Below are 11,244 nucleotides of genomic sequence, written 5' to 3'. Positions count from 1 at the left end.
GGGCTGGCACAATGCGAATATAAGCCAAGTATGTCGTTCATTCAAGAATTTGTTCGTTTTTTTATATATACTGGTGTTTTACCTGTTTTTTGTATATATATATATGTATGAATGTATCGATGCTATGTCGTATTTTGCCCGCACGGATGCAATGTAGTGAGTAGTGACTTTAATGGCTGATGCAGAGCACCCCCCCCCCACTCCCACTGGGAGTGTGAGCAGGGCTTGTGGGATTAAAAAATGTTCCCAAGTCACGGGGTTTGAGCAATGTGGGGAGGGGAGAAGTCAGGGTCTCATGGACTAGGGTTGTTGTTGCGTATGTGTGTGTGTGTGAGAGAGAGAGAGTGTGTGTGTGAGTGCGCTTATGTGGTACACTAAAAAAAAGCCAGTAGTCAAGGCAAAGGCAAAAAAAAGTGATTTCGTAGTACGTTATGTAAATCAGCTTGCGTACGTACGCAAGCCCGTCCAGTCTTACTGTCCCAAACGGGCCGGTTATTCCGTTATTCCTAAAGTCTATTTTGCCAATGGGAGGGGGAGAAAGGTGTGAGGCCGGGTTATTTGATGGGAAGATCTTTTGTGGGTTGTGGAGGAAGAGGATGACGGGGGCGTGGGTGAGGATTCATTTCGCCTTGATGTGCCAGAGCGTGGGGGTCTGATGTGAATACATACTACCAATGTCTAAGAGAAAGAAGGGAAAAACAAGGGATCACCTGTGGTTTTAGCTTGATTGGGTAACTCGAGTAATGGAGGAAAAAACAGGGTCCCGTGATGTGTGCATAGGGTAAGCTTGTTAGCTTGTTAGGTTCGAGTTACTCGTTTGGGGCGTGGTGAGCGTCGGGAAAATTAGGGTTGTTGCTAAGAGTGCACGTGATCGGGACGTGGGCGTATATTGGAACCTTGTGCCCCGCTTTTTCTTGGACGAAGCGATCTTGATGGCAAAATGGCAAAAGTTGAAGTTCCCAGTCAAGGGTCCAAATTTGTGGATTACCTTTTGGAGTAATGTTAGGGAGGTTATGGGTTACATATCATTGTGTCCAGAGCAATGTCTATTGAATTTCTGTCATGGTGAGTATGCGACGCCAGATGCTCTCATTTTTTTCTTGTTTGGGAAAACCAAGGCATCGGGACATGGAATCCGATCTTGTCGGAGAGATCGACTGTCTTGCGTCGGGAATCAGACGTTGAAGTCGGACTCGGCCTCTGGGAGATAGGGCAAGTCGGAGAATGGCCACCGTTTTTGACTCTTTTGGCACAAAGGCCCGAAGAAAAGGCACATAGGTATTAGGTACACGAATCCTGCAGAGATTGGCCGTCGAATGGCAGTGGTGAGATTGGCACTAGGTTGGGGGTGCTGAGCACAGGTGGTGTGTTTTGATTGTGTTGAAGAAATGCCTGGTATATCCGCCGGGTAACGTGTGCAGAGCTGGGCAGGGCCACAGGCGACATCGGCCAGACCAGCAGAACAAAGGTCTGCCTGTCCTCGTGACTCGTCTCCCGCTACGTGGTGCCGGACTGTAGGCAGTGTCGGTTCCGATCTGTTCCGAACATGATGCGGACACTCAGACTGGTGCTTCGTGGCCAGCGGCCAGCAGCCGTAGCGGGCCGGCCAGAAGAATGGTCCAACTTGCTGGGACCATGTGCGTGTGCGTGTGCGTGTGCGTGAGGGAGCAGCAGAAGGGGTCTTTTGCAGAAGCCCACGGCTGCGGCTAGCTGGGTGATATTCACTGCAATCTGCGCTGCAATGATGTCGTCGACTGCGTCGTCGAGCAATGAGGGCGGAAGCTCCGCCGCGCACGGGCGGGGTTATATCTTGTCCCGTCCAACGAGGGGCGAGAGAAGGAAGGGCATAGGGCAAGCTCCCGCCCCGGAGATGCTTGGGCGCAGATAAGGCCAGACATGACGCTGGGGAATTACGACAAGATGGTCGAGGCGAGGCCGGCGGCCCAATTGGCGCGGGCGAGATTCAGCTGATGCGGCACATGCAACCGTCTGCGCATCCGCACCCAACCCGACCAACCCGACCTTCGGAGGCCCAGCCTGCCACTGTACAGACGAACGCCTGCAGGGCGGTCGGCCCCGGCTGCCCAATCACGCCCGCCCTTATCGTCATGGAGCGGCAGAAAAACCGTGGGGTAGGTCAATTTTCCCATGCGCAACCCGCCGCAGAGGTCGCTATACTGTACTGTACTACTACCGTATCCACACACGACCAGCGCTGCCAACCTTCCGCCACGCCGCGGCAGACGCAGTGAGGAACAATGCCTCGTAGCAGCCTGAGCTCACGCTGGCGGTGGCGAGCTGCAAACACCCGGGGGCTGCTACCAAACAAAAAAAATACCTAGACCCTGACAATTGCGATTTCATGTGTCGTACTTGGTAGTGAGCGAGGGGGGGCGTCATCTCACCACCACATGCAAACAAAGCACCAAGGCATCAACCCACCCCCAGCATCAGGCAGTCCCCAGTCTGCAGCGGCAAAGAGACCGACCCGACCGACCGACAAGGCCTACAAGTGACAGCAGAAACGCCTCCCTCGACGCGCTTCTGGCCCCATCATTGGACACTGTCAAGTCGACTTGCTAGCGCATTGGGAAAATATCCACCCCACCACCAGCCCTCCGCCCTCTTATTCATAAGTACCTCCTCCCAACTCGCCGCGCCCTTTGCCCTCTCCCTCTTCTTGCCTTGCACTCTCTCCAGCACAATCGCTACAATCTACTTGCAGGAACACCGCGAGCCGACTACACGGCCAGTTCCATTAGTCCCCACATCCAGTAAGTGAGTGCTCTGCCTCCCATGTCTACGCCTGCTGCACCTACCCACCCACCCATCTGCGACCATACATTGTGCTTTTCCACCGCCACGCCGGCCTGGCCTGTATTAGCCACCCTTCTACTGCACTTTGGCCGCCTACCCCGCGTGAGCCCATTCGCTGCCTCTCTTATCAGCACATCCTCTGCTTGGATACCCCATTATTCGCCGCGGCCATTTGCGTGAGCGTCATAGCGATCAATTGCTTACCTCCGCCCAAATCCGCCTCTTCAGCGACCCGGTCCCATTGTTTGGCTAGCTCCCACAGTGTTTTATGGTTGCAATCCCCTCTAGCAACAACCGTTCCCCCCCCCCCCCCCCCACACACACTCGCAATTGTTGCTTTTGAAACTAGGCGTATGCGCCCCGTTGTACCAAGCTACCGTTTCCTTTCGGCCCTCTTGCTCGCGCCCACAGCTTGCTTCTTCTTTTTCTTCTTATGAACCAAAAAAATTAACTCCTCCTCCAGAGTTCATCAGTAGACTAGACCACCACCTCCAGATCGACGCATTGAGCGACCCCGCGACACGCCGATAACGATACTGCACCCTTCCCACCACCAACACCAACGAAACCCACGAATTCGGCCTTTTGCCGATATAATGGGTCGGGTCTCGTTCGCCGAAGATACAAAGTTGCCCCAGGAGACCCAGATTGAAGAAGAGCAGACTTCAGTGTTTGCTTATCAGGATGGCCCGGAGAACAAGTCCTGGGCGGGTGCGCTGCCCTTGAAGCAGGGTCTCTACGACCCAGAGCTAGAGAAGGATGCTTGTGGTGTCGGTTTTGCTGCGTAAGTGACAATCACAATCAGTTTGCTGAGAGTGCCTGAGGGCCAACTGACCATTCTGCAGCCATATCAAGGGCAAAGCTAGCCACAAGATCGTCTCTGACGGTAAGAAAAATCGTATACACCCAAAATTGCAGAAACATGTATACTGACAAATCAACAGCACGGTCATTGCTATGCAACATGACCCATCGAGGAGCCGTTGGCTCCGACGCAAGAGATGGTGACGGTGCAGGTGTAATGACCTCCATCCCCCACCGATTCTTCCTCAAGGAGTTTGAGCGTGAACAAGGCTACAAGCTGCCCAAGCTTGGCCAGTACGCTACTGGCAACCTGTTCTTCAAGCCGGACCCTAGCATCTTGGATGAGACCAAGACCATGTTTGAGGATGTTGCAGACCAGCTGGACCTGAGGGTGCTTGGATGGCGAACAGTGCCGCGCGATTCAACACTTCTTGGACCCGCGGCCTTGTCACGAGAGCCCATTATCCTCCAGCCATTCGTTGTTCTGAAAACTGCCTACGGTGATGGTCGGGAGCCAAAGGCTGATTTCCAGCAAAAGTACGACAACGCATACTTTGAGCGACAGCTCTATGTCATGCGAAAGCGGGCTACACACGTCATTGGCCTACACAACTGGTTCTACATTTGCTCACTGAGCAACAAGAACATTGTCTACAAGGGACAGCTTTCTCCAGTTCAGGTCTATGAATACTACCATGATCTGCTCAACGTTGATTACGAGGGTCACTTTGCCTTGGTGCACTCGCGCTTCTCGACCAACACATTCCCCAGTTGGGACCGTGCGCAGCCTCTGCGATGGGCGGCTCACAACGGTGAAATTAACACCCTACGAGGAAACAAGAACTGGATGCGAGCCCGTGAGGGTGTCATGAAGTCTAGCCTCTTTGGTGAGGAACTCGATCTTCTCTACCCAATCGTCGAGGACGGAGGCTCCGATTCTGCGGCTTTTGACAACGTCCTTGAGCTGTTGACTATCAACGGCGTTCTGTCTCTCCCAGAAGCAGTCATGCTCATGGTCCCAGAAGCATGGCAGGGCAACAATACCATGGATCCCGCCAAAGCGGCCTTTTACGAATGGGCTGCTTGTATGATGGAGCCTTGGGATGGTCCTGCACTCTTCACTTTCTCCGACGGACGGTACTGCGGTGCCAACCTCGACCGAAACGGTCTACGTCCTTGCCGTTACTACATCACTGATGACGACCGCATTGTCTGCGCGTCCGAAGTCGGCACCATCTCTATCGAGCCTGAGCGAGTTGTTCAAAAGGGCCGTCTCCAGCCCGGTAGGATGTTGCTTGTCGATACTGTCGCTGGTCGAATTGTCGATGACGCTGAGCTGAAGAAGTCCGTCGCGGAGCGTAACGATTTCCGCAGATGGATCGAGAAGAACCTTTTGACTCTTCCCAAGATTGTTCAGTCCGTCGGCGAAAAGGGTATCGATCTTTCTCACTCACTCACTGAGACTAAGCTTCACGAAGACCCTCGTCTACGAGCATTCGGTTATTCTCTCGAGCAAGTCAGCTTGCTTCTCGGACCCATGGCCGCCGACTCCAAGGAGGCTCTTGGATCCATGGGTAACGATGCTCCCCTTGCTTGCTTGGCAACACAGCCTCGTCTGTTGTATGAGTACTTCCGTCAGCTTTTTGCTCAGGTCACCAACCCTCCTATTGACCCTATCCGTGAGGCTATTGTCATGTCTCTCGAGGCCTATGTTGGTCCCCAGGGCAACCTCCTAGAGATGGATGAGTCGCAGTGTGGTCGTCTGCTTTTGCCGTCCCCAATTCTTACTCTTGAGGAGTTCAAGGCAATGACCAATGCCCACACCCTCTATCGCGAGTGGACCGTCAAGAGCATCGACATCACCTTCCCCAAGAGCGAGGGTATCGAGGGATACATGAATGCTCTGGACCGTATCTGTGAAGCGGCCACAGAGGGCATCCAGGCAGGCGACAACATTCTCGTCTTGACCGATCGTGCAACATCTGTCGACCGCGTTGCCGTATCTGCTTGCTTGGCTACTGGTATGGTTCACCACCACCTTGTCCGCAACAAGTGGCGGTCCAGTGCAGCTCTCGTTGTTGAGACTGGCGAGGCTCGCGAGGTTCACCACATGTGTGTCCTTGTCGGATACGGTGCTGATGCTGTCTGCCCCTACCTTGCCATTGAGTGTATCCTGAAGATGCACCGTGAGGGCATCATTCGCAAGAACTTGACACCTGAACAGCTCATTCAGAACTACAAGCACTCCTGTGATGGTGGTATTTTGAAGGTCATGAGTAAGATGGGTATCTCGACGCTCCAATCTTACAAGGGCGCCCAGATTTTCGAGGCTCTTGGTCTTGACGACTCTGTTGTCGACCGCTGCTTCACTGGCACTGCATCGCGTATCAAGGGTATGACCTTTGAGCTTATCGCAGCAGATGCATTTGCTCTCCACGAGAAGGGCTACCCATCACGCCCTATTGTAGAGGTACCTGGTCTTTCTGAGACTGGTGAGTACCACTGGCGTGATGGAGGCGAGCCTCACGTCAACGACCCTACTGCCATGGCCAACCTCCAAGACGCTGTTCGCACCAAGAATGACAAGTCGTATGAGGCTTACTCTATCGCCGAGTATGAGCGTATCAAGGACTGTACCCTTCGTGGTCTTCTTGATTTCAACTTCGATGACCGCGCTCCTATCCCCATCGACCAAGTCGAGCCATGGACCGACATTGTTCGCCGCTTCGTCACCGGTGCCATGTCCTACGGATCCATCTCTATGGAGTCACATTCAACTCTCGCCGTCGCCATGAACCGTCTTGGTGGAAAGTCAAACACTGGAGAGGGTGGTGAAGATCCTGAGCGCAGCTTGCGCATGGAGAACGGCGATACTATGCGCTCCGCCATCAAGCAGATTGCTTCTGGACGTTTCGGTGTTACATCTAATTACCTCGCAGATGCTGATGAGCTCCAAATCAAGATGGCACAAGGTGCTAAGCCTGGTGAAGGTGGTGAACTTCCTGGCCACAAGGTCTCTGGTTCCATTGCTAAGACTCGTCACTCTACCCCTGGTGTCGGTCTTATTAGTCCTCCTCCCCACCACGACATTTACTCCATTGAGGATCTTAAGCAACTGATCTACGACCTGAAGTGTTCTAACCCTCGCGCTCGTGTCTCAGTCAAGCTCGTCTCCGAGACCGGCGTTGGTATCGTCGCTTCCGGTGTTGCCAAGGCGAAGGCTGACCACATCCTCATCTCCGGTCACGATGGTGGTACCGGTGCCTCTCGATGGACTGGTATCAAGTACGCTGGTCTTCCATGGGAGCTGGGTCTTGCAGAGACTCATCAGACACTTGTTCTCAACGATCTTCGTGGTCGTGTCATTGTCCAGACTGACGGTCAAATCAAGACTGGTCGTGACGTCGCTATCGCATGTTTGCTTGGAGCCGAAGAATGGGGCTTTGCTACAACTCCCCTGATCGCCATGGGCTGCATCTTCATGAGAAAATGCCATTTGAACACGTGTCCTGTAGGTATTGCTACTCAGGATCCTGAGCTCAGGAAGAAGTTTGCTGGTACGCCCGAGCACGTCATTAACTTCTTCTACTACGTTGCCAATGAGCTCCGTGCAATTATGGCTAAGCTTGGCTTCCGTACTATCAACGACATGGTTGGTCGTTGCGAGTTCCTCCGTATCCGCGACGATCTCCGCACTGCTAAGACGGAAAACATTGATCTTTCGCTCATCCTAACTCCCGCACATACTCTCCGCCCTGGTGTTGCTACATTCAACGTCCGCAAGCAGGACCACCGACTACACGTTCGTCTAGACAACAAACTGATTGCTGAGTCTGAACTTGCTCTGGAGAAGGGTCTCCCTGCCCGTATTGAGTGCGATGTCGTCAACACTGACCGTGCTCTTGGCGCTACCCTTTCCTACCATATCAGCAAGCGCTATGGTGAGGCTGGTCTGCCCTCAGATACCATTCACGTCAACATTCGTGGATCTGCTGGACAGTCTTTTGGTGCTTATCTCGCACCTGGTGTTACTCTTGAACTCGAGGGTGACGCTAATGACTACGTTGGCAAGGGTTTGTCTGGAGGTCGTTTGATCATCTACCCTCCTCGCAACGCCGTATACCGTGCCGAGGAGAATGTCCTGATCGGAAACGTCTGCTTATACGGTGCCACTCAAGGTACTTGCTTCTTCCGTGGTATCGCTGCCGAGCGCTTCTGCGTTCGTAACTCGGGTGCCACGGCCGTCGTTGAGGGTGTCGGTGATCACGGCTGCGAGTACATGACGGGTGGCCGTGTCCTTGTTCTCGGATCGACGGGCCGTAACTTCGCTGCTGGTATGTCTGGTGGTATTGCTTACGTTCTGGATATCCACAAGGACTTTGAGCAGAAGGTTAATCAAGAGATGGTCGAGCTGTCTCCAATTGAGGAGCCAGAGGAGATTGCATTTGTGCGGGGCCTTATTGAGGACCACCACCACTACACCGGATCTGAGCTTGCCGCACGCATTCTTCTCGATTTCACCCGCGCTCTATCGCGCTTTGTCAAAGTCATGCCCATTGACTACAAGCGTGTTCTCTTGGAGGAGAAGGCCAGGCTTGCTGAGGAGAAGAGGAACAAGTATCCTCTTCCTCTACTCGCCGGCAACGCCGTCCGCAACGCCCATGAAGAGTCTCGCACCAAGGAGGCTGAGGCTGAGGCCAAGGAGAAGAAGAAGAGCAGCGGCTTGCTTGACATTGAGGAGAGTGTGACTGATGCAAAGGCCGAAAAGAAGAAGGCTCTTGTCCTCGACAAGACACGCGGCTTCATGAAATACCAGCGTCGCTCTGAGAAGTACCGCAACCCCAAGACCCGAACTCGTGATTGGGCCGAACTGAGTCAGCGTCTCAACGAAGATGAACTCAAATACCAGACTGCCCGCTGCATGGATTGTGGTGTACCTTTCTGCCAGTCTGACACCGGTTGTCCGATCTCCAATATCATTCCTAAATGGAACGAATTGGTGTTCCGTTCGCAATGGCGTGACGCTCTCAACCGTCTGCTCATGACCAACAACTTCCCAGAGTTCACTGGTCGTGTTTGTCCCGCACCCTGCGAGGGAGCGTGTGTTCTTGGCATCAACGAGGATCCTGTAGGCATCAAGTCAATCGAATGCGCTATCATTGACCGCGGCTTCGAGAAGGGCTGGATGGTCCCTACGCCACCTCAGGTCCGCTCTGGCAAGACTGTTGCCATTATCGGTTCCGGTCCTGCTGGTATGGCCTGTGCCGATCAGCTCAACAAGGCTGGCCACCTTGTCACAGTCTTTGAGCGTGCTGACCGTGTTGGTGGTCTCCTCATGTACGGCATTCCCAACATGAAGCTCGACAAGAAGGTTGTGCAGCGTCGTGTTGACTTCATGGCTGCTGAGGGTGTCAACTTCAAGACCGGCGTTACCGTTGGAGAGGAAGGTCATCCCAACCTTGAGAGGCTGCGCAAAGACTTTGACGCAGTCGTATTTGCCACGGGTGCCACTGTAGCTCGCGACTTGCCCATCCCCAACCGCAATTTGGAGGGCATTCACTTCGCTATGCAATTCTTGCACAAGAACACCAAGTCTCTTCTCGACTCTGAGTTGGCTGATAACGCCTACATCTCGGCCAAAGACAAGCACGTTGTTGTCATTGGTGGTGGTGACACCGGTAATGACTGCATTGGTACCTCTGTTCGCCATGGTGCCAAGTCTGTCGTAAACTTTGAGCTGCTGCCTCAGCCCCCACCAGAGCGTGCCCGCGACAACCCATGGCCTCAGTGGCCCCGTATCTTCCGTACTGATTACGGTCACAACGAAGTCAAGACTCACATGGGCAAGGATCCTCGTGAATACTGTGTCATGTCCAAGGAATTTGTTGACGACGGCAACGGCAAGGTCAAGGGCATCAACACTATTCGTGTCGCATGGACCAAGTCTTCTTCCGGTGGCTGGGACATGAAGCAAGTTGACGGCAGTGAGCAGTTCTTCCCCGCAGACCTCGTTTTGCTTTCTATGGGTTTCTTGGGCCCTGAGCAACGCGTCATGAGCGACATTGTCGAGCTTGATGGCCGCAAGAACATCAAAACACCCCCAGGTCACTACAACACCAACCTTCCTGGCGTCTTCGCTGCTGGTGACTGCCGTCGCGGCCAGTCACTCATCGTTTGGGGTATCAACGAGGGCCGCCAATGCGCTCGCGACGTTGATTCTTTCCTCAACGGATACGGCTCTTCGCTGCCCGTCACTGGTGGTATTGTTCAGCGTCCGCCCTACGAGGCTGTGCTGAAAGCCGGCCACGGCCATGCGGAGAAGCTGGCTGCTGTCGCCGCTTAGACGGTGACATAATTGTAATGACCTTTGTACGATGATATAAGGTTTATGATGAAAAATGGTTACGATAAGACAGAGAGAGAAAGGGCATTAAAGGTCCGCGAATTGTCTTTCTTTTTTTTTGCATCTTTCATCATCATGTGTTTGAGTATTGGTTCCTTTACTTGTTACCTGCACGATACCTTTTCAGTATGCGGCGTCAGCTGGGCCGGGAAACTTGCAGTGTACGATTTTTCTTTATTTTTTTGGTTGTTTTTGTTTCCTAAATTGTATATTCTTTTCTTCATTAAGAATTTTTGTGTAAATAGGCGAAATCAAAGCATCCTGGCTATAATTTGTTTGATTGTGATTGCGGAACTGCCGACAGCTATTTGGTGATGCACGCTAAATCTTTCCTTTTTGTGAAACGGGAAATAGGCATAGAAAAGTTGGCACCTTCAATACCATAACAATGTGACAACTGGCCTTTCCTTCATGCGATGAAGAGTTTTGAAGAATCTTCTCTCCAGCAAGTAGAACTTTTTTTCTTTTTTTCTAAAAAAAAAAATAGATATTGCTTTATTGATATCGAAGAGAGAGAGAGAGAGAGAGACATGAGACTTTTGTAACTAAAATGATCTCGGAATATTCTGGTATTCTTTCATTGCTTTTAGATTTCGGGGCGAGGAATAATGATTTTTATTACTACTCCGTCATGCTAAAAAAAAAAGAAATACTACATTTTTCTTCTCCTCCTCCTCCTTCTTCTTCTTCTTCTTCTTCCCTCCAGGATCAGAGAAACGGGCATTGGCGATTGTCAAAGTAGCCGCCTTACATGCATATACGAAAAGGGGTCCCGTTGGTAAAAAACTTGGCGACGACGACGACGACGACGACGACGACGACAACAATAATAATAATAATAATAACAACAACAATAAAGATGTTCAAGGAGAAAACCTAGAGTGCCAGTGACAGCGCGACGAAGAAACCCGTTTGCTTGGGGTGGTGTTTTTTTTATTTCATTGGACACAGGCCTGGGGTGATGCAATGGCAAGAATTCAGATGAGCTGTGGTAGGCCCTATTGAAAATATTTATTTATGTTTATTCGTTGTATATGTAAAATTTGTCGTCACCTTAGATACAGGCATTCTCTGATTCTGAAATTCTTCGATACATGTGCATGCTTCAACTTCTTGGGGCAGGACCACGACGTCAAGGCGTCGGTCGCACTGTAGCATCCTAGCAGGTCACGCTACACTAGAACGTAAACCTCGGGTATTCTCGGGGGGAGGGGGGAGGG

At 52.2% G+C, this 11,244-nt stretch overlaps 2 protein-coding genes across 2 annotated transcripts; one reads left to right on the top strand and one right to left on the bottom strand.

The window, feature by feature from the left end:
• Positions 1–1,174: 1,174 nt before the first annotated feature.
• COCMIDRAFT_31182 (uncharacterized protein) lies at positions 1,175–1,898 on the bottom strand (the record flags this gene model as incomplete). The annotated part of the gene is made up of 2 exons (XM_007695559.1): positions 1,175–1,710; positions 1,796–1,898. The coding sequence occupies 2 exons, from the start codon at positions 1,896–1,898 to the stop codon at positions 1,175–1,177; spliced, it is 639 nt and encodes a 212-aa protein (XP_007693749.1).
• Positions 1,899–3,413: 1,515 nt separating this feature from the next.
• Positions 3,414–9,964, top strand: COCMIDRAFT_10233 (uncharacterized protein; the record flags this gene model as incomplete). The annotated part of the gene is made up of 3 exons (XM_007695558.1): positions 3,414–3,601; positions 3,663–3,703; positions 3,762–9,964. 3 exons carry the CDS (start codon positions 3,414–3,416, stop codon positions 9,962–9,964), a joined length of 6,432 nt encoding a protein of 2,143 aa, XP_007693748.1.
• Between the last annotated feature and the right edge of the window lie 1,280 nt (positions 9,965–11,244).

Source organism: Bipolaris oryzae (genome assembly GCF_000523455.1).
Source record: "Bipolaris oryzae ATCC 44560 unplaced genomic scaffold scaffold_347, whole genome shotgun sequence".
Classification (NCBI taxonomy): domain Eukaryota; kingdom Fungi; phylum Ascomycota; class Dothideomycetes; order Pleosporales; family Pleosporaceae; genus Bipolaris; species Bipolaris oryzae.
The sequence above is the reverse complement of the archived record's forward strand: the minus strand, read 5'-3'. Positions and strand labels throughout refer to the sequence as shown.